Source organism: Plectropomus leopardus, chromosome 3 (assembly GCF_008729295.1).
Source record: "Plectropomus leopardus isolate mb chromosome 3, YSFRI_Pleo_2.0, whole genome shotgun sequence".
Taxonomy (NCBI): Eukaryota; Metazoa; Chordata; class Actinopteri; order Perciformes; family Serranidae; genus Plectropomus; species Plectropomus leopardus.
The window spans coordinates 34,854,189-34,876,600 of NC_056465.1; the positions used below are offsets into that span (position 1 = coordinate 34,854,189).

The following is a 22,412-nucleotide window of genomic DNA, read 5'->3' on the forward strand; positions in this document are numbered from 1 at the left end:
CCATACACACCCCACACACCCCACACACCATACACACCATACACACCATACACACCACACACACCATACACATCATACACACCATACACACCCCACACAACGTACACACCCCACACACCCCACGCACCATACACACCCCGCACACAATACACACATGTAAAAAATTACATAATTACACAACTCCACCTGCAGCTTCTTGCAGCAGCAGGACAGATGCAGCCACTGACCACACACCTGCCGTTTGCAGTTTGTTAGCCGACTGTTGCCACAGCAACCACCAATGCTTCCCATTCATTGTCTATGTCAGCAGTTCTGCAATGCATTCTGGGAGCACTGTGTAGGGCTGTACCGAAGTCAGAATGATACCAGTGCTATTGGATTCGGCAGTTTAATACGAATATTCAGTTCCATTATAAAGTTTAAGATCAGCTCAGCGGGACGTTTAGCAGAATTCATGTCATATAATTAACAAGCTAATGGCGGACCACAAATCACAACAACACTCGATAACGAACAAAAGCCAGAGACTGTGTTGTATTAAGTTGCTGTGAGCTGAAATTTCACCACTTCTTCAGCTCACCTTCACCTGCATGTCTGCAGCTGCTTGTACCAAAGAGTAGCCGAGTGGTCGACAAAGAGGTCTCCAACTTAAGTCGAGACTGATTCCAAAATCCGACTTTCAAGTGGCAGTCCTGGTGCTGCGTTTAGTCTCAAGAGACGGGGTGTCTTGCTGGTCAGTTATGAAGTTAAGATCTTCAAAAAAGGCCTGAATTCAACCTTTAGCCTTACGCTATTCCTACACCATCCGACAACCAGCAGCCTACAGCCTTATTGGCTACCGTCCTGCTTCCACCTCAGTATTTGCCTCCGCAGGCAGGTTTCGTTCATCTATATTCCTGCTCCCTCCAGCCTCAGCCATCATCCACAGACTCTAACTGCAAACTGAAGCCATCTTCAGCCAGCTCCCACCTGCTGCTGCAGACGAAACCTTCAGCTGAATGCTTCTGAAGCAGCCTCATGCACAGGCTCAGGATTCATGAAACCAGGTCCAAGACCAGCGTCCCTCTGGAGCTTCCATCCATAAAGCCTCCGAAAACCAGCCACATTAGATTCTACTAAAATTTCAGTTTCTGTTTTATTGTTTTTTTTAAAAAATACTTTTTATTTATGAATTTCTTTTTTCATTATAATGAGCAGAAAATCAAAAACAGATAAAGAGCAGAGAAAACAGAAAAATGTTTAATGATGTTTAAAGATTCAAAGCAAATTTTCCTGATTTAAGGTCATTGCATGTGATACATACAGTGATGACGAGAGATGCGTCTCATTGCTGGGCGTACGTGCGGACAGAAAACCCAAAAACGTAATGCCTCGGGCCTTATAAGAAAATACCGGCAGGGGGCAAAGTCTCTGAAGATAAATACACCCCGACACACTGATTTTGGGTCATAAATGATGATTGAGTGGAATTTCATCTGTAAAAGTCAACATAATGTATTTTTAGGTAAATCCTGCACTGTACATCTTTAACTTAGTGCTGATGTTTTCTACTGTATATACACTCTTACTTTTCTCAGTGCCAGCCTCCATCCACCTGTCTCTGTCCCAGCTCCAGCCTCCTCCTTATAGTTTAACCCCATCCGCCACCTACAGTCTCTGCCTACAGCTTTCAGCGCACGGCTTCAGTTTAAAATGCAGCTGTCGCCATTCAGCACCACCTGCAACTTTTGGTGGAAAGCCAGCAGCCTCTGCCAGCCATCTGCTGCCATAACCTACACCTACAGGCAGCAGCAGCCCCCGCAGCCGACTCCACAGCCACCTCTGTGTAGTACTTTAAAGCCTCTGGAAAAACGATTTGAAAAAGTAAGAATGTACATATTATATCAAAATTGAGTGTCTCGTTAAGTATCTACAGAAATCTGTGAAAATGTATTTTCCCTACTGTTAGAAAACAGAGTTCAAAACAGCTAATTTTAAGGATAATAGCTTTTCTCCAGAATGTGTGGGCAGATTATGTTTTGACTGACACCTTCTTGGATCCAACCGTTGTCAACTGTGTCTCCTAAATCCAGCGTTCCTAAATCCAGTCTGACGCTCTACATTGAAATGGTTAAGTTTATCACACATTCACTTCGTTTGGCGCTTTGCTGCTCCCTCTCTGCAGACACAGTGCTCAGAGTCGCTCTGGCGGTCGGTATAACCCAACGGTACATTCAAACAGTGCTCCAGATTTACCAACGGTCCAGTTTGTGCCAGAGTGTGCTCCAAAACTCACAGTGAATGTTTCTGAACGCACCCTCTGAACTTTTATTGTCATTTCACTCTCGTTGACTGGTGAGATATTACGTTATTATACAGTTTGCATAACGTAGCACATGCAACATGAGCTCAGATGCAGCCATTTGTTATCAAAACTATGAATGCAATAGTCAACACTATAGTGCCATATTATTAATTAATTGTGTAACGCTGGTTTAAGCCAGGAAACATACAAACGCTGCGTGCTGCACCTGTAACGTTACATGAGCTGAAGACTTGCCAAAATGTTACATCTACTATACTGCAAGGAGCGTTGAGGGATTTTAGTATGGCATGTTAAATTAGTATGAGATGACGCCTGACTTTTTGATGGTTTCATCCATATTATTTGGATCAAGGAAAACCAAATCAGCCCAGCTTCAGGAAACTGAAAAAAACAAAATGACAATATTTCAAATTTGAATTGAGGCAAATGTTTGATCATTTTTTATGCTTTTTATTATGCATGTAAGACCCTAAATTACATATTAATTAAGTTTTCAATGATTTGGGTTTCCATAGGCTTTATTAACTAAACTTTGTTTGATCTGATTTCAAGATTTAGAACTGATGAGATCTCATCACAAAACGTTTTTCATGTTATGGTTTTCCCACTTTTAAAGAAAGATCTGAATACATCCTCCAAAACTGTTTACAGGCCGCACTCGGCAAACAAACATACAGTAAGTGGGACACTAGTGTGCATTGCACGCACTCATTGTGTATTAGAGGAATGAGTCTTTTCCTCTTGACCTCTTTGGCACAGTTCCCCTCGCACGGAGCCCCGAGCGGCCTGATAAGAACGCGCCCCTCTGTCTGTCTCCGCAGCATTCCAAGTGTCCTGCAGCGAACGTCCGCAGTCCCACCGCACGAGACGAGCCCCGCCGCAAACCTGCACCCACTCTCTCGACCCCACCCCGACTCCAGAACAATGAGATGTCCCCCAATCGAATAAGGGAGACATGGCTGGAGCTAGAAGTGGGACATGGACACACGCGAAGCACGATAGGCATGTTTCTCTGAGGCCCCACCGTGGAATGTGCAACAAAGAATGCATGCAGGCTGCAACAATTCTGGGAAAAGGGTCTAATGTTGAGATGGAAGTTGAGCAATTCACATATAGACATATTTATTACTTCCGTCAAGGTGCAACAACCTGCTAATGGAGTAGAAGAGCGACAAACTACAGAGAAATTTCTCACTTTTTGAACAATTATGATATCATTTTTGGCAGAAAAAAACATATTTTGGGCCAGATGTCTTAACCACTTGTTGATACTTGTTTTAATGAATGATATCCTTGTATTCCTAAGCTCACGTATCTCCAGGTTCAAGAAATTCCCGCCAACCTGCATCGTCTGTCAGCCATTCTGCAGAGATAAGTCAGCCCTCTACACAAACAATCCATCTTCATTTTTCAGTCTTTATTCCCATGACAAGCTACGATCTCACAGATAAGAAACATTCCTCAAACAAATACCTCAGATATCTCCGACAAGATGGGCTGAGAGTGTGAAGTGATTTTCCCACCGAGTTATCGCTGAGTTTGTCAGATTTACTTGTGGATTTGTTAATTTGGCTTCACGATATCTGGTTTGTGATATAAGGCATTCAGGACTGCAGAGATTCCTGTTTTATGACAGAGGATGAATCTGTCAAGCATTTAACAGCCACGAGCTGCTGTGTTACTGGCTGACTGAGGAGTATCTGATTGGGCAGATTCATTACCGCTGAGCCAAATGTGGCAGCAGGGTATTTAAATTGCACCCTCTGCTGCTTGTTTGTGGAAGAGCAATAGAAATACCCAAAGACAAGTGTCTCCAAACATCACTGCACTCTCAGGGTTCCCAAAGTGATATGCTGTTGGGCTCTTGCAACAATAAGTACAAGAATAAATAAATAAATAAATCAAGAAACTGTCAAGCCACATGTGTTTGCAGGTAGTACGTTTATGCTCGTATGAGAAAGCTATGTTAGTGGGATGGTCTTAAACTCTTTGAAACCTGAACACATTGGCCTGATTTCTTTCAAGAACATAAGAAAATAAATTGAGCAACTTCCTAAGAACTGGCCCAAAAGATTTGCATGAAATTAGAAAAGGTTTTATGAAAATGTCCTAAAAAAATAGCACACACGCAAAAGTAAAAAAAAGAAGAAAAACAAGGAAATGACTTTAAAAAAAAAAAAACAACAAAAACCACTAAAATAATCAGTTATATAATATATAACAATTAGTTTTCTTGACATTTTTCCCCCTATTTTCTTGTTAAGTTTCTAGTAATTTACTCTGTTTCTCTTCTTGTTCAGGTTATTTTTCTTGTGATTTTTACTTTTTTTTTGCAATTTGCAAGACATTTCTTGCCAAGCTGCTCATTGCCTTTTTATCCACCTTTTTAAAAAGAAATCAAACTAATTTGCTCAGGTGTCAAAGACCTTAAATGCTTGTGAAAGGAATCTGAACACAACCAAAGGAACTGATATCGATCCCGATTTCAAAGGGTTAAAGAAGAGTACTTAATGTATTTATGCATAGTATAAGTATTAGTTTGAGTATTTTTCCACATTTCACCCAAAGACAAATTGAAAAAAAACTTGACCATTCCTGGACTTTTTTAATGACGTTCAATACGTGTTTGTGCTGCTCTGGCTGTGATTTAAAGCTCCTCTCCTCTCACTTAGATGTTTAAGCTTCACGGTGCTAAATGATGTACATGCAGAGAGATAAGACTGTTTCCACATTCCTCGTGTTGAAAGGGGAAAAGTTTCTGAGTGCATACCTTAAATCTGAGTTTAAGACGTTTATGTAGGAGTGTGATTTTCAAAACTAACCTGGAAGCAAATCATAGCGCGATATAAAACTTAAACAAGTGTGATGTGGAAACTTGAAGGCTCCAGGGCCAATTCACTCAGGATGGACTTAAAGGAGACATCTTGTCTTGTAGTTGACAAGATGATGAAAAGAAAAATTTGTATATTTATCATTTTTGTAGGATATTTAAGTGAGAGGGATAGGGAGTAGTATGGAGGATGAAAAATTAGATAAGAAAAAATATTTAAAAAACTAAATAGAGGAATACATAAATTAAAGAATAATATAAATTAATAAAATATATAATATATAAAGAAAAAGAAATACCTGTTAATGACACAGAAACATTTTTTATTTATGTCCTGTTTAATTTTCAAAATGCATTTGTTTATCTATTTATTTCCATATTTATTTCAACATATATTTAGTATTTTTTATTCTTCTGTGTTTTTATTCATTTTTGCATTTTTCTCTTTACATTTGTTGTCTTATTCATTCCTGTGTTTATTTATACGTTTATTAATTTTGTTTGACTGATTATATATTTTAGTCTTCTATTGAGTAGTTTTATTCTTGACCATTTTTGACAAAGATTTTTTTGTGAAAAAGCAGACTATTTTATATCTCAACAAAAGTCCTGAGGGGATCTTTAACATCAAAAATTTCACAAGAAAATCTTTTTGCCAGATCCAAATTCATTGGGTTTTCCAAAGCTTTGAGCCCCGTCTCCTGCATTCCTGAGTGAATGGAGTTTGATCAGGAGACTCAAGAAGTTTCTTAACTGAATAAGCCTAACTCTAACTGAGTAAACTTCATTTGCTAAAGGAAGGCCAAAAGGTGACATTGAAAGCTTTGGAAAAACCAAGTAAGCGTAAGTTAGTGATGTCATTAGGGTTGTCTGGGTGGCACAGAGATTCAAAGACAGATAAACTGCATTGTGGGAGATGTTTTGGGGACATGATAAACACTTGAAAACTACATTCTGGTTTATGCAGCATAAGTTTGATCATTTTGTTTTTTAATAATATGTACAAAAGTCTGCGAAGATGGACATGCATTGCAAAATTGCTGGAATTCCCCTTTAAATGCATAATGTGATTAAAAGAAGCAAAAAGTAATTGTCAAAAACAATAAATAACCAGGAGGATTCCTTCAGCGGAAAGATGCCCTCTGTCTGCACCACTGCCCTCCTAACATTTGTCCTGATAAGGTCAAGAGACTAATGCGGACAATTCAATTCATTAAACCAATCAACTTAGCAATTACTTAATTACTCTTGCAGCCTAGAGACAATTTTTCTTGTGAATCATTACGTAAATAGTCTAAACTCTCCGTGGACTTGAGTCCGCCTCACTCCTCCTCCCTTTTACGAGGCCCCTTCAAAGAATCTCCACATATAAAAACCTTTTCACCTCCCTCCAGAGAGAGCCAGAGGAATGCCTGCCTTGCCAAATTCCTCAGCGCTGTTTGTTGGGGCTTACAGTGCTCGTAACACAGGCTACCAAATACCAAAGCGAGAAGTCAGCGGACTCGGACCCAACTGAGCACAACTCTCGTGTTGTTATTGTAACGGCATGACAGCAAAAACATCGCAAACACATATTTCTTCAGATTTTTCCACTTTATTTCCATTCTATCAGCGTGTTCTTCATTAGGAGGGCAGTAAAAATGTAACTACCCCCCCGGCCTTGCAGTGTTTGTGAGGTTGAGCGCCCCACATGGTTGATATTAACATTCCATCAGCTTTCTAATGATGAGGACAAAGCGGGCCGCAGGGGAAGGTTCATGACAGCATTGGCACGGCGCGCACATTCCTGCACTTGACTAGCCAGAGGGCCTCTGCAGGGCGGGCGGTGGAGGTGGTGGTGGTGTTTGAGAGACGAGCAACTGGGGGAAATGAGGAGAGTGAAAGCCTCCTCTCCCTCCCTGCTGTCTGGGACGTCTTGGACCGACATGTACATATGTGGTATTTTCCCAGTTATGACAGACGTGCGGGGAGGACGGACACTCCTTTGGCTCGCGGCGGCATTCTTTTCTCTGGATGTAAATGCAAAGTAATAACGACGCATTCCAGGCAAAGTTGAGAAATTGGAATATGCAGCTAACTACGAGGAAGAGTGTGAAGCGACTCTTCTTAATGTCAAAAAGTAATCCAGGTGGAATTCAGCAACCCAAAGTCTGTTATGTGAGGTCACACGAATTCGACAGGAAATATTACGAATGGTCGACAATTTCTTGATGCCATTTCAAACTATTAAAAGCACAGTTAGTTAAGGCGCTTCTCCTCCAAAGTCTGATTTGAAAACCAATACCTGCAGAGACAACATGCCTATATGCAGAATGTTAATATCATTTTAGGGCCCTGACCACAGGCAGATTATGAAACAACGGGCCCCTGAGCACAGGCCCTCCAATCTCTCCTACCTTAAAGCAAAACACACAGATTTGGGGTGTTTTGCATCTCTTTTATATTAATTAAGCATGTTTTTGTACATTTTTGCGGTCTTTGTGGTTGTTTTGTATCTTTTTGTAGTTGTTCTGACATCTTATAAATAATTTTGAGGTAATTTTATAACACATTCTCATCCCAATTTGTCACATTTAGCCGCTTGGTCTTTACCGTTCACATCTACATATGAGACGCTTGGTACCCTCCTGCAGTTGTTGTTGACGGTTCGGTACGGCGTGTCAATTCACGTCTCTTAAATGCATTGTCTTTTCAAAAAACACTTCCATTTTCACAACAAACGTACAGTTTCTGCTTGTTAGATGTTTTTCAAAGTAAAGTTACAACATTGGCAAAAAACCTTGTATTTACTTTTTTTGTGAAACAAAAGCACACGGGCTTTCCACATCCTTATATTACGTCGTCACCGGTACGGTTTCAAACTGATGCCATCCGGAGGGATATCATACTGCCTCGACTGGTTCCACCTGACCACGTCATAAACTGACGCCGCCTGCTGGTATGTCATACTATCGCAACAGACGTGGTCCAGTCAACCGGTGGCAAATCAAACTGCTACAAAAGGTTGTGTCCGGCTGTGCTAAACTGATGTCGACCACCTGCATATCATACTGTGTCTGAAGGTGGCTTTTGGTGTCAGTGGCGGGATCTGAAATCACTGACCAAGTGGCGTTTTTTGATGAGTTTGGAATGAGAACAGGCTGTAATCTCCGGTCTCTTTGAGGTAACTTTGTGTGTTTTATGGTTGTTTTGTGTCTATTTATAGTCATTCGGTGTTGCCTGGTGGTTTTTGTTGTTATTTTTGCATCTCTTTGTGGTCATTTTGAGTCTCTTCTTCATTGGTACATGTCTGTGACATTTGACTTTTTGCATGTGAGGGCCAGGAAGCCCCTCGACACTTTGGGCCTCTTGGCCTGGACCTGGGAGGTCCATTCGGTAAACCATTCATGGCCCTGACACACCATGCCGGCTGTCAGTGAGCGTCTGTCATTGTCCCTTGTTTGTAGCTTTTTGGCTAATTCAGCACACAGATGACCGCCACCTGCTGACCTGAAGCTTTTGCCTCTCACACAGGTACAGAACGTACGTGCTTGTTGGCCATTGGTTGTAGTTTTTAAGGGGTGATCTGGTGCAACTTTCTAGCTGAGACACAGACATCATGAGGTGACATAACAGTCTAGCTTTGTCCCCACTCGTTCCTTGTTGTGGGTTTGGTTTGTCTTTGCCTTTTGATAGAAAGCAGCTATGTTCAGGAAATCAAACACATTCTCAGCCGGAAGCACACGGAGGTCAGATGTCGTCCAAACTTGAGTGGAATGTAACATTATATAAAACATCTTGGCACAAGAGCCCAAACATCTGGCATCTTTACAGTTAAAGTATTTCAGATGTGGCAACGCCTTCCTCAAACAATTTGGCTGAATGCTTAAATTTTTTTAGAAATCAGTAAATAGAACCTCACACACCAAGAGCAGCTGAATCATTGTTGAGTTTCTGTTGACCATTACAGCCCACAGTTTGTGTTATTAGGGGTGTAGCAAGACATCGATCTCTATCTTCTCCATGCAAAGAGAAAACAGCTTTACGGTATGCCTTTATTTTGAAATACCGATGGCACGTCTGTGTGACTCCACCTTTCTGAACATTCAAACAGTGCCAGCAGCCAAACGCCAGGCAGACTACAGCGAGCGACCGAGAAAAACACAACGAGGAACTTTAGTGATATAGTCTAATATATCGAAGACCCCAAAAACCCATCGAATCAAAACCATATCATGGCAGACGTTGTAATATCAGCAAATATCGGATTTTTGTCCAAATAATCCATATAATTATTATATTATATTGTGATAAAACACATTAGTTTACACCGTGTGTTTTGTCCTTGACATTATATTGCAGATAGAGGCAGTCGGTGAGACTTCATTCATTCATTTAGTGCAGTTTTCTTTCCTTTTCACATTTCTACTTATTTATTCTTTTTTACAAGCTGACCAGAGCTGGAGCAATTATTTGAATAATTCATCAGAGGAAAATATTGATAATTTCAAAAAGAAAGAAAGCTGAACTTAAGAGGCTCTTCTTGCCTGAAATTAAAGTATACTGAACATCCTAAGGTTTTAGGGCCAAAACATGTAAATTACTCACTTTGAGCTGCGAACAATTGATTAATGAATCCATAAAATAATAAGCAGAGTAACTGATGATGAAAATAATCTCCAGTCCTAAAGTTAACAATGCCAGTTAAAAGTAAAGAAAAAGTTGCAGCTTCCTGTCAGGCATGTTTTCTATTCCGATAACGAGACCCTCGAAACAGAATCACCGTGCTGTCGAACCGTACTCTAGTTTGTTTGTCTTTCTGTTATGTTTTTTTGGATAGTAAATACAGACTACGGGGCGGGACAGACAGTGCACAGTGTGCTTGTCAGCTTGTGTCCAAATGTCACGTTTAATCAGTCAGCCTTTGTCGGCGCTCGTTTTTCAAATAAGCTCAAGTGAAAACATTGAAAAGCTAAAAGCCTTCAATTCAGTCTTTGCCACCACACAGATAAAAAAAAATGTAGGCAAAAATCGGAGTTTATCAGCTTCTAGCACTGTGTCGTGTTTGTGACCTGATACAGGCCCTCGCTGTGGGGACGGAGCGGGTCGGGCTGCATGAGGCCGCCGCAGCCTGAGAGCTGAGTGGCTTTTCTGAATCACAATCGCTCCCTTTGACAGTTCTTATGAACACTTGGGTGAACTCAAGGCTCAGAGAAAGAACTGTGCAAAGTTTAAAAATAAGACTAGATGTCTCTTAAGTTCAGTCAAATGAGGATCACACCAAATACCCCATAAATTTTCCACCACGCACAATCTATGAAGTACAGAACATAGTTTTCGGCACTGCTGTTCAAGTCACTTTTATATCCCCGATTTATTCGACCTTACTCTATCACTGACCATTCTGTGCTGACGTCTGTGCAGAGTCGGGCCTCCAGCCACTCGGCTGGTACTTGGACACTGTCTTGGCGTTGCTCTCGCTCATACCCTGGATGTGGGTGTCCAGTCTCTGAAGCAGCTCCTTCAGCCGAAAGTTCTCTTCGTCCAGGAAACGAGAGACCGTGCCGTCTGTAGGAGACACTGACAGAGGCTGCTGGGAAAGAAGGAAGGAAAACACACAACTATAACTTTCTTGCAAACAACAAGACAGCAGAGCATTACCTTTACTACTAAAATATGACATGAATATCAATAAATAAACACATACATTCGGAAATAAATACAGTCATAAAAAATAGATATGGAAACAAATAAATGAATTAAGAAATATTTATATATATATAAATATATATATATATATATTTAACCAGGTAAAAGAGTCATTAAGATTTAAAACCTCTTTTCCAAGAGTGACCTGGCCAAGAGGGCAGCAATAAATAAATGCATTAAAAAAAAAATTAAAAATAATTTTAAATATGAACTTTTATTTGTTTATAAAACTATATAAATAATAACTTTTATGCATTATTTCAGTTTTCATTTATTCTTCTACTTACATACTTATCCCTGTAGATATTTAGATATTCATGTATTTATTTCATATTTATTCAATCTTCTAATGGTATTTCCTGTAGTTTATCTATACCTGTTTTTATTTAAGTTTTTTATATATATTTACTATATTTATATTTTCTGTTTATTTATTTATTTATCATTTTGTGTCCTCCATATGCCACAACTATTATTTGTGATGAGTCTCACCACTGGGGAGGGAGAGGGTGTGATCTTTTCCGTCGACACGAGGGCCAGAGAGGCTTCGGAGCCGGAGCTTTGCCCCTCAGCAGGAGCCTCATCTGGAGTCAGGGCTGGCACCGAGTTTCTCCTGGTCAGTCTCACGCTTCCTGAAGAGGAGGAAGCGGAGGCGGAGGCGGAGGAGGAGGAGGATGCTGCTGAATGTGGCCTGATGTCTGGGGCCTGGTTACAGCGTTGCTCTCCAGAGGAATGGGACAGCGTGTGCAGCTGATTGAAGAGGTTTTGGATCTCCCTTCACAGCGTGTGGTGCTCTCCTGCAAATTAAGAAAAGAATTCTGTCTGTTCAACATGTAATGAGTATTTGATGACTGCGTCAAAGGCCGCAGACAAACCTTTGGTGACTGAGACTCCAGCCGCTGCAGCAGACCCTTCAGGTGCTGGTTCTCAGTCTGTAGAGTCTCCAGCTGTGCCTGAATCATCTGAGAAGGTCAGAGAAGAAAAACAATGTGACTGATTTTATTGAACCCCCGAGCAGATGCACGTGCTCCAGCATGATGCTGTTTTCCTCAACTCAGAAAATACAGAGCTATTCTCAGCAATTTTCCCCCGGGGATAAATAAAGTATTTCTTATTCGGAAATCATACAGTTATTTATATGTAACGGTTACATTGGAAATGTCACTAGGTTGGAACTAGTAACATTTATGTAACCGGTATTTATGTAATCAGCAGTCTGAATTGAATGCCGATGAATTCTTTTAGCACTTCTTTATTCTTTTACTTACTTATGTATTTGTTTCCATATTTTTCAACATTTATTCATTCATTTATTATTTTACTCATGTATATATCTAATTATTTTAATATTTTATTTATATATTTTTGTATTTGATACATAACTATTAACTTTTTTTGTCTTGATTTTGGCAATATCCACTAAAAACAAAAATGATGGCAGCACCTGTTTAGTTTTCTTACTTTCAGCTCAGACGCCTTCTGCTCAGCTCGCTCCACCTCACCACAGAGCTGCTGCTTGATGCTGGACGAGGAGCCTTTCAGTGCGGCGATGGTGACATCACGTTGGTGCAGCTCAGCGGTCAGCCTCGACACTTCGGCTCTCATTCCCTCCACCTCCCCGCTGTGAGTCTGCCTCGCTCTCTGAAGCTCCTCTCTGACCTGTAGAATATATCAAGAGGAATAATCATACAGATGTTAAATGAGTTTGCTTTATACAATGTGTGTGTCAAAGACCTCAAAGCTCCCACAGCATCAGCAGTCAGAGAAGTTTCCTGACCTTTCTCATTTCAGCCAGTTCAGCCTTGAGATGAGCCTCGCATGTTTGGGCGCAGTGGAGCTTGGATGTGGTTTTCTCCAGATCTTTTCTGAGGTTTCCACACCAGCACAGCCCTGAACTGCCAGACAGTCCTCCAGGGAGCTGAGAGGACAGTAAGATATGCTCTACTGTCGTCTGTAACAACACTTCTCATGCACACAAGCGTTAAACCAAATTGTTTTCACACACTGTATCGCAACTACTGATCGGTTCATCGTACAGTAACTACAGTATTAGTAAAGACTGCCCTCTTGTGTATTGTCACTGTAACACAACCAGGGTTCCTGCAACTTGCATTGATAGATTTAACACTTTTTAGGGCTTTTTTAATGCCACTCGCAATGAAGTGTAAGACTAATATTCTGAAACTGAAAATCTAAGAGGGACAATTTTATTTTGCCAGAATGTTTATTATGACATAAAACACGAAATTGGAGAAAATGTTAAGATTAATGTTGAAATAAAAACCTTGTATTGTGTGAAACACATGAAAGACAAGGAATATATTATACTATCATAAAAGTAACTTTTTGGTTTACCAAAAGATTTGGGAAATATTAAGCATTTCTATCTAGTTTTCTCATCAATTTTGTGTTTTTCACTCTGCATATGAGATTCCACTGATTGGATTCTCATGATGAGTTTAAGAAAAGGAATCAATGTTACCAATTATTTTGACATTTTAAAAAGCAACGTCAGAGAAAGCAATTCATAAAATCCTACTTCCCATATTCAAGCAATTTTTTAAGATTTTCAAAAGATTAATTTAAGGAATTTTAATACCAATTAAGGCCTTATTATTAGATTAATAAATTCAATGACTTTTAAGACTTTTTTAAGGATCTGCGGGAACCCTGTACAACATAACATGATGACTGAAAACACAGAATTTCCAGGCAGAGATCGACCCACCGGATGACTTGATCTTTAGCCTGCAGCGCTTGGTTGAGTCTGGCAGCTTCATTGCGAAGCCTCTGGCGCTCGAGGCTGGCTCTTCGCATAAATGTATCCTGGGAGTCCAGCGTGGCGTGGAGCTCCTCTCTTTCCTCCGAGAGGACCTGTGGAACAGCAATAGATGCTCAGCTGAAAAAATTATGCTTTCACCTCTCAGTCTGCAGCACAAATCCTCTGTGAACAAGGCCAATGTTAGTTTTTGTGAGTGACATTCTTCTCTATATTATGTCATGTTACTGCAAAGTTTGTTTGCAAAGTTTCACAAAACCTACATTTTATTCACTGTGTGTGTAGGGCTGGGCCATAGAGAATTCAGTCTTATCACAATATTTTTTTCATATCAGTTAATATCAATATATATCACGAAATCAACTAAACTCACTATTTCTGTCGAGCTTAAAGGTTCCCTTTTACTCCTAAGTGAGATATGAAGATATCATAAGGTTAATTTTGTTTAATATTTATTTTCTATCAGACATTGAACATGACAAATATTCTGTAGAACAGGTGTCACCAACTGGAGGACCTATTCTACTAAAATACAAAGAAGTCCAGTTACTAAAATGTCCTCCCAGCAAAGGTCCGGACCTCATACATACAATTATTTTGCTTTGACAGAGACACAGACTTTACTGTACTCCTGGAAAACCTAAAAGCACACAGATGGAGTTTACCTTCAAATTTTCCAGATTATTTTTGAACATGTAAATTATTGTCACTTGTGCGTTGCCCAAACAACCCTTATTTCATCTCCGTCTATAATCTGCCACTGCTTGTATTCATTCGTACCGTGCCGCTCACCTGCTTCTCTCTCTGGTACTGTCCCAGCCAAATCTCGAGCGGTCGGAGGCGTTCCAGTTCAAGCTCCTGTGAGTGGATGCTGCCCTGAGACTTCTCCAGCTGAGCACGCAGATGTTGCACCTGTGAACAGCACTCTCGGTGCTCCTTCTGAGACTGGAAATAAAACGACAGAGTGTAAAAAACCTGCCTCCACTTCGTTTCCTCAAAACTCTTGCTTGACATTACATGTTATGGTTATTAATTTGCTTTTACTTTCATGTGTGTGAGCTCATCAGTCAGGCTCTTCTTTTGGGCCTCCAGTGCTGTCATTTGTTTCTGGTGGCTGATTTGCTGCTGCTCCCACTCTGCAACACGCTGGTGATACTCCTGCAGGGAGAGACGGAGATGATTATACTCCCAATCACCAGGAGATGGCAGTAAAGGACCATCTGTGAGAGATAATATTAGGAAAAGGATATAAAGGGAGTTGTACTCAAGTTGATGTACCTCAATCTTTTCATTGAGTTGGGTCACCTCCGAACGGTCTGCCTCTCCTCGACTGGTCTCCTTGAGCTGTTTGCGCTGAAGCTTTTGGTAATTCCTCTTTAATTTATCCAACTGCGGGAAAAAAAATCCATAGTGGAAAATTATATCATAGAATACATATAAAGATGACATAGATCGGACAGTCGACATCATCGGCCAATATTGTCTCATGACAGATATAAAATCCAGTATCAGTCAGGTTTAACTTTGGCATTAGACTTCACAGTCATCGATATCAAGGCCATTAAAAGACGGCCGTGGTCCTTGTAGCAGTTATGTGGTATGACACACCAGGATTAAGACTTGTTGATGAACTGAAGTGTTTTTTCTTTTTTTTTTTTTTTAACATAATGTGAGCATGATGTATTTATTGTGTAACTGCAGAGTGTCTCACCTCTTCCCGGACTTTCTGTAGTTGCTGCTCGTACTTGGTAACCACCTCTTGTCGACCAGACTGGACTTCTTCTAGCTGCTTGCGGAGCAATCCGATCTACAATCGGGGATGATGACAGTAATGTTGTTGTAAAAATGCGGGTAAGACATCAACATAACACCATTAAGCGCTGTAATACAACAAAAACATACATTTCGAAATAAGATGATGGATGGATGTCATGTATTTCTATCTTTGTGTTACCACACAGTTCATATTCTTCACGCTATAACTAAAGAAAATGTCTCAGTTCTTTTCAACAGAGAGTCCTCACTGGTTTATCTGCAACTAAAACAGAACAAAAACAGTTCAGGACGGATCTGCTACTGCACCTCCAGGTCCCTCCGCTCAATGAGATTTCTGGAAGTCAACAGCTCCTCTTCTCCACTCTTCAGCCTGAGCTCCATGGCCTGAATCTCAGCCTCCCACTCCCTCCTCTGATGACTGATCATGATGTCAATCTGTCTCATCAGCTCCTGGAGCTCCGGCTCACATGATGACAGGACAGAGCTGAAACACGGATACAACTGTTGTGTCAAAGTGTGTTCCTCCGTCAAATAATGTCTCCCCCCTGTTAATGCATAGCAACCCCTCTCCACGGTTAGGTCGGGGAGGGACACAGGCGCATGAGGACAAGGTAAGTTAAAAAATCCTTCAAGTTTTTTTGATTTACAAAAAGGAGCTGTTTTTTAATAAAATAAAATAAGATAAAATGTTTTGGTTCACATGCTCAGGAGAGGCAGAAGAAGGATCAGTTATGTATCTCCTATGGTTCACCACTGTTTGGGTGCATTGATCAAAGATTTAGTGTTAAAGTAGCACAATATAAAATACAGCATATACAGTATTTAAAAATGTAAATGCAAAAAATGAGGGAATCTTAAAATATGAGAAAAGTTAATATATAAAAAATAAAAAAAATATATAAATAATTTAAATATGTGTTAGTGCCTCAAGTCAAAATAAGTGCTGATATAATAAAAACACACTAGCATAGTAAATAAGAGAAAAGTAGATGTAGGAGACTCTTTTTAAAAAGCTATGAGAAATGTTCAGTGAACTATATTCATAATTATATATTCAAGATTATTTACAGAATTGTCATTTTAAGCTATTTTTCCCCCAAGTCATTTATTGCTTTGTATTTTGTTTGTTTGTTTGTTTGTCTTACTTTCTCATTTTATTCTGTCTTATTTTTTAATTTTTTTTGCCAAATTTTCAGGTAATTTTTTGAACTTTTCACAGATTTCTTGCTAACTTCTGGGTCATTTCTTCTTTGTTGTAAATTACCTTCTTCTCGTGTTTTTTGGGGGTAAACAGCCAATTTGCCTACGTTTTAAAGGTTAAAGAAATAATTTGACTGTATTTCCATTTTTGCTGAGCAACAGTTTAGTGTAAAGAAATTAAAAACCCGTCCCATATAGACGTCTGTCCCAAATATAAGCCTGTTGAGTTGAATGACTTAAGCAGCTAATAACTCTAGTTATCTACTTTAGCCAAAGTTGATTTTACCTTAAATCAGGATTCTGCAGAGATCCCAGAGAAGCCTCCATCTGTTGGAAGTGAAACTGTCAGCGTTTATAAAGCCTTGTAGATAACTTAAACTAACTTTAACTTGTCTCAAGTTAGCTTCTCGCTAAGTTAACCAACCTAGCAACCCTTTGACAGCATCGCCGTTACTAGCTAAAACTAAACTGCAACGACGCCAGAAAAGTTGCTTTAGCTGAAATTAAGCAACTTACGTTGACATTATATCGATTTAGTTTTGGTTGTGTCAAAGTCTGGGTGCTGTAAAGACATCTTTAAAGTTTCTAACATTGCTAGCAAACGTTAGTGGCTAACTTAAGCTAATTTCACAAACGTGTGACCACTTTTTGTTTTGATTAGTTACAATGGATTTCCTGAAGTAAGGCGGTAACCCCGCCCACAATCTGTGACCTCATCACGCTGTACTTTACGTCCAAAGTGTTGGGTGAGATCATGGGGCTGTGCATGCAGGTAACGTTATGGCTAAAATTATTTTTATACCGCGCAACTATTGCAATACAACCAAATTAGAACATTAATCCAAGCATCTAGCGCTTTAAATTACATAACGCTGCAATTCAACCGTTTAACATTCGTCACACCGTAATGAAGTTTATATTCACAGTCCTTTCTTAGATAGTCAGGGTCCAAAGTGATATTTGGGTAGCTGTGATTAGGGAACCGATATATATAATAAATAAAACTATAGCTGTGCGCAATGAAATGATGCTATCATTATGCAGCAGCGAGTTCAAGTCCGGTGCAGTTGACGCTATAAAGATTTTGGTATCCTCCTTCGTGAACACGTGGCTCGTTGGTCTAGGGGTATGATTCTCGCTTCGGGTGCGAGAGGTCCCGGGTTCAAATCCCGGACGAGCCCATCTTTTGAAAGCGGTGGCAAACGTAGCCTCCTAAACAACAGCTATTTTTAGTAATGTGGTAAGGTTGACATTTACAGAAATCACTTTTGTAAAACATCGGCTTTAATCTATTTTCAAAGACGCACAAAACTACATGAAAGAGTTAATAGACTATTTTTTTTAAGCCTTTAAGGTTTCCCTCCAAACACCAGACGTTTTGTTCTCTGGTAGCTATCAGCTATCATTAGCTGTTCCAACATTTAACAGTGTGCTATCCTAAGAGAAAGCCTACATCTGGTTACGGGTTAGTCTATATACAATAAAGTAGTTATAGCTCAGAAAATGCCAATTATGAAGTCATATATAGCACACACAAATGATCATTTGAATCCAGAAACAGCAGCCAGTTACTGATGTGTATTATTATCGGTCTGGTCGCTATCAGTACGTGTGGCTCGTTGGTCTAGGGGTATGATTCTCGCTTTGGGTGCGAGAGGTCCCGGGTTCAAATCCCGGACGAGCCCATGTTTTTTCCTGTCTTGTGTTAAGAATATGTTTACGCGTCTATTTATAACTTCATTTCAATATATTCAAATCCACAATAACGGACATCAGGTTTTGCATTGACTGGCAGAGACGTAGATCAGTTATCACCGTTTATCTCTGCAGCCTCCCTCCCCTCCTCACCAAACTGGCCGGACGCGTTTGTCCACCTGCCCTCCGTCACACACTGAACAAAGAGCGCCTCCGCAGCTCTGCCTCCACAGCTGTTGTGCTGCTCTGAGGGTTTTTGGGGCCGTGAGAAGAGAGACGGACGTTTCTGTTCCGCCCCCACAAACACACCAGACACTCCTAACAGGCGGCAGACGAGCCCGGCTCTCATTTCACCGCAGAGAGGCTGTGCAGCACCACAGGGACAATACTCCGGGAGCCGCGATATTAGAGGCGCTTCACCTGCACTGTAAGTACACATCACAAACATTTTTATTATTGCCTTTATTAAACCTGTTCTCTATCAGTAGTGGATGTTGTTTATTAGGTTATTGCAATTATTCTCAGTGTTTTTCCACTTTTCTTTATTGTCATTACGCAGTTTGACTGTTTTCTTTAATATACATGTGACTCTTAACCATAACGCCTGAATACGTTTTATTTAAGCTTTTCTAGAAACATATCAGTTAAAAGTTAAAATAAATACGACATTTTCAATTTTAAATCTGTAAATATACTGCTATAAAAATGGTTATAATTTTATAAAGTAGCACATCTATGTTTTGAATGTTTGACTGTACTTTTAGATTTTTATTGCAATTTTTCTATTCTATATTTAAGTTCTTGACTTTTGAAGTATTTTGCCTTTATTTTTATTTTCTTTTGATGTTTGTGTGAATCAAACACAAAGGCAAGTTCCTTGTAAGGGACTGCTCTTTATTCATTCGAGGAGAGGGCTGGCTGGGTGTTGTTGTTTTTTATTTAATTATTTATTTATTTTTTCAAATATGTTTCCCTGAGCCTGCCTGAGTGACTGGCAGAAAATGCATGATTCTCCCTCCATCATGAATATATTATATTATATTTTAAAAATCCACACTTTGATATTTGAAAGTTAAAAGTCACAAGATAAACTCTTTTTTAAAAAAAAAAAAAACTCATTTATTTATTTGCTAAATTTTAAATAAATTGTAGAGTAAATATCCCTATTTTAGGCTAATATTTTAGGTTTTCTCGTGTGTGTGTGTATTTTCTGATAGAAGCTTTTCTCATACATTATGTGTCCAAAGAAATATGAAAATCCATCATTAGTTTTCTGTTTTTACAGTTTTGACTGACTATGATACATGGTGCAATTTAGATGATTTTCAAGAAAAAATGGTTTAACTTAACTTTAACTAACTTGTTTGGCAGTTAACTTTTTATTAAATAGTTCTTGATTTAATAACTATTTGCAAATCTATTATTTAACAGAGAGAAGCAAACTGGGAACCTGCAGCAGCGGCCTCCTTCAACAAGGCCTGAACGTCAGTCACCGGACAGTCGAGCGGTTTTTATCAGGACAGATCACCCAGTAACTCTGATCCTCCCAGTGACGCCCCGCGGTCCACCGGTTCAGCCCGACCATGGTTCTGTGTGAGGACGGCGAGTGCAGCGTCTGCCTCCTGCCCTTCACCCGGATGGACAGGATCCCGCGGGTGCTGCACTGCAGGCACACCTTCTGCGAGCCGTGCCTGGAGACGATGTCTCGGTCCAGCAGCGGGCTGCTCACCGTGGGCTGCCCTCTGTGTCGCCGGGTCACCTGCGTAGGGCACGGCCTCAGCCTGCAGGAGGCCCTGTGGGTCGACAGCAGGCTGTGGGAGCAGATACCGGAGGACGTGGAGGCCGAAGAGGAGGAGGAGGACGACGACGGACTGAAGGGAGCAGCTGAGGAGGAGGGGACGGAGACCAAACAACCCTCGCTGCAGGCAGAGTGAGTTTAACAGTGAGAGCAGACACAAACATGCACATTACACACGCAGAAATACTGATTTGCTTTTCTTGTTTACAGGAAGTTTTATGACTGTCTGCAAAAAAAAACCTTTGTGACCTTTGACCTTGTTTCACATGATTTTCAATTTTTTGTTTAACGGCTTGAAACCAGAGCAAATTAGCTTGATTGATTACAAAAACATGGATAGAGAGCAATCAGCATTTTAACGAGAAATTACCCAAAAACTAGCACAAAAAAATACTAAAAAGTAAGAAAGAAAATGACCAAAAATTATCTAAAAAAAGGCAAATAAAAAACAAAAATACACCAGGAAATGACCTAATAAATATATTAAAAAATTAGAAAATATTATATATTCTGCATCATATTTTGAATATACTATAATAATAGTAATAATCATTTTATATATAAAAAATAGCAAAAAAAAAATGGTAAAAACTTAAAAGAAAACTACCAAAGAAGTACCAAAAACCAAAAACAAACAAGGAAATGACCTGAAATAAGTGCACTGCTGTTTAAAGACTGAAAATGTGAAAAATAAACATAAATTAGAGAACAATTCTTTAAAACCAGTGAAGAATTTTAAGAGAGTTGGAGCCAAAAAAATTCCAGCCATACCTCTCCATCAGCACGTAGGTGTTAATTAGTGCGTTTGTCCACAGAGCTTCTCATCAGCGCCTCAACTCCGCAGAGACACGTTCAGGTCCGGCAGAAAAATCCTGTCGAGCTGCAAAACCGAGTCAATAATCTGTTATTCAACTGACGGAAAATCGTTTTTTTGCCCTTTTGTTTTTGCTAATTTTCAGGTACTTTCCTTGATTTTTTTTTCGTTTGTTTGTTTTTTTATTCTTCTCATTTCTTTTCTTTTATTAATTTATTTAACTAATTTTCAGGTGAATTCCTTCTTTGTTTGTCTGTAGTTTCCAGGTACCTTCCTTAATTTTTTTTTTTCATTTTTTTTTCATTTTTAATTTCTTTTTTTTTTTTCTTTATTTTCAGGTCATTTCCTTGTTTGATTGTTTGTCATTTTCAGGTACTTCCCTTGAATTTTTTTCCTCATTTATTTTGGTAATTTTCAGGATATTTCCTTGTTTGTTTTTGTTGTTTTTTTCCCCTTCTTTCCAATTTCCCGGCAGTTTCCTTGTTTGATTTGTTTTACTTTTTTTTTATGCTGATTTTTAAGTTGTTTTCTTTTAACATTTTTGCTAATTTACATGTTGCTCACTGACTTCTTCCCATGTTTTAGGGGAAATAATTGCAGGTTTTTCAGGTTTTAAATGGTTAGTTTGTAATGGAGATAATCATTAGTTGCAGCTCTGAAACGGTCTAACTTGGGAACTTGTACTTTTCAGTGCTTCCTCCCGGTTTGCCAGAACGAAGCTCAGACTGCCTGCGTTCTTCAGAAAGTTCAGTTTGACGAAGCAGCACCAGGAGCGGATCGTGCCCGGCAGTAACGTGTACGTCCTCACTCTGACGGCTCAAATAACGAGGAGAAATTTAGTGAAACTGTGAACTTATATTTTTTTTTTTGTTTTTTTTGAAGGGAAATGAAATCCTGGCGCAGACTTCCAACTGAAGACGCAATCTAAAAAAAGAGCTGAGTCAACGACGATGACACAGCTCCTCTCAGGACTAAAGACGCCAACAGAAGACTCGACTCGCCAGCGGAGGGAAAGCTGAGGCCGTTAGGGCCGAGAATCCATTTGTGTTCCTGTCAAGACATTGTTTTGTCCTCAGCCAAAGGTGCCCCGTCTCCCCCATTATTTATTCTGGGCTTAATTCCCCCAGCTGGTGCTGTGGGATTTGGTTCAGCTGCCCCAGTGGGACCCGCACCCCGAGACCCCCTCCTAACAGATGGTCTCCTGAGGATGTTCCCTTTTTTCGAAGCCACTGCTGAACACTAAAAATAACTTATTGTTTTTTTTAATTTATGATAGCTAGTTGATAAAGTATAAAATTAAAATATTTTTGAAAATATTTCTTTTTTTCTGTGTTTTTATTTGGGAAATGATGGATACGTTTTGTGTCTAAATGACTAACAGGAGGCAGTTTTTGAAATTGGTCCAGTGTTGATTGACAGCAGCAAAAAAAGGTTGCAGCATAAATGATTCTTGTGCTTTTTGATCCTCTGAAACTGAATCAAATTTGTTTGATTTCATTTGAAAACATGGGGGAAAGGAAATGATCA

The 22,412-nt window shown here is 39.7% G+C and overlaps 2 protein-coding genes and 2 non-coding genes across 4 annotated transcripts in view; 3 read left to right on the forward strand and 1 right to left on the reverse strand.

The window, feature by feature from the left end:
* Positions 1-17,203, reverse strand: part of cep63 (centrosomal protein 63) — a 29,283-nt gene extending 12,080 nt beyond the window's left edge. Inside the window, 13 exon segments of the mRNA XM_042483899.1 lie at positions 10,515-10,704; positions 11,316-11,596; positions 11,599-11,785; positions 12,285-12,482; positions 12,601-12,692; positions 12,695-12,741; positions 13,552-13,697; positions 14,383-14,547; positions 14,647-14,760; positions 14,881-14,991; positions 15,314-15,409; positions 15,685-15,862; positions 16,865-17,203. Of these exon segments, the coding sequence (XP_042339833.1) occupies positions 10,515-10,704; positions 11,316-11,596; positions 11,599-11,785; positions 12,285-12,482; positions 12,601-12,692; positions 12,695-12,741; positions 13,552-13,697; positions 14,383-14,547; positions 14,647-14,760; positions 14,881-14,991; positions 15,314-15,409; positions 15,685-15,862; positions 16,865-16,905 (1,846 nt within the window). The 5' untranslated portion in view covers positions 16,906-17,203.
* Positions 17,204-17,687: 484 nt separating this feature from the next.
* trnap-cgg lies at positions 17,688-17,759 on the forward strand. The gene has a single exon. It is a non-coding gene; the product is annotated as a tRNA-Pro (tRNA).
* Positions 17,760-18,191: 432 nt separating this feature from the next.
* Positions 18,192-18,263, forward strand: trnap-ugg. Its single transcript has one exon. It is a non-coding gene; the product is annotated as a tRNA-Pro (tRNA).
* A 359-nt stretch (positions 18,264-18,622) lies between these two features.
* im:7152348 (uncharacterized protein LOC559250 homolog) lies at positions 18,623-22,201 on the forward strand. Its single transcript, XM_042483900.1, has 4 exons — positions 18,623-18,700; positions 19,705-20,203; positions 21,577-21,681; positions 21,768-22,201. Exons 2-4 carry the CDS (start codon positions 19,857-19,859, stop codon positions 21,811-21,813), a joined length of 498 nt encoding a protein of 165 aa, XP_042339834.1. The 5' UTR covers positions 18,623-18,700; positions 19,705-19,856; the 3' UTR covers positions 21,814-22,201.
* Positions 22,202-22,412: the final 211 nt, after the last annotated feature.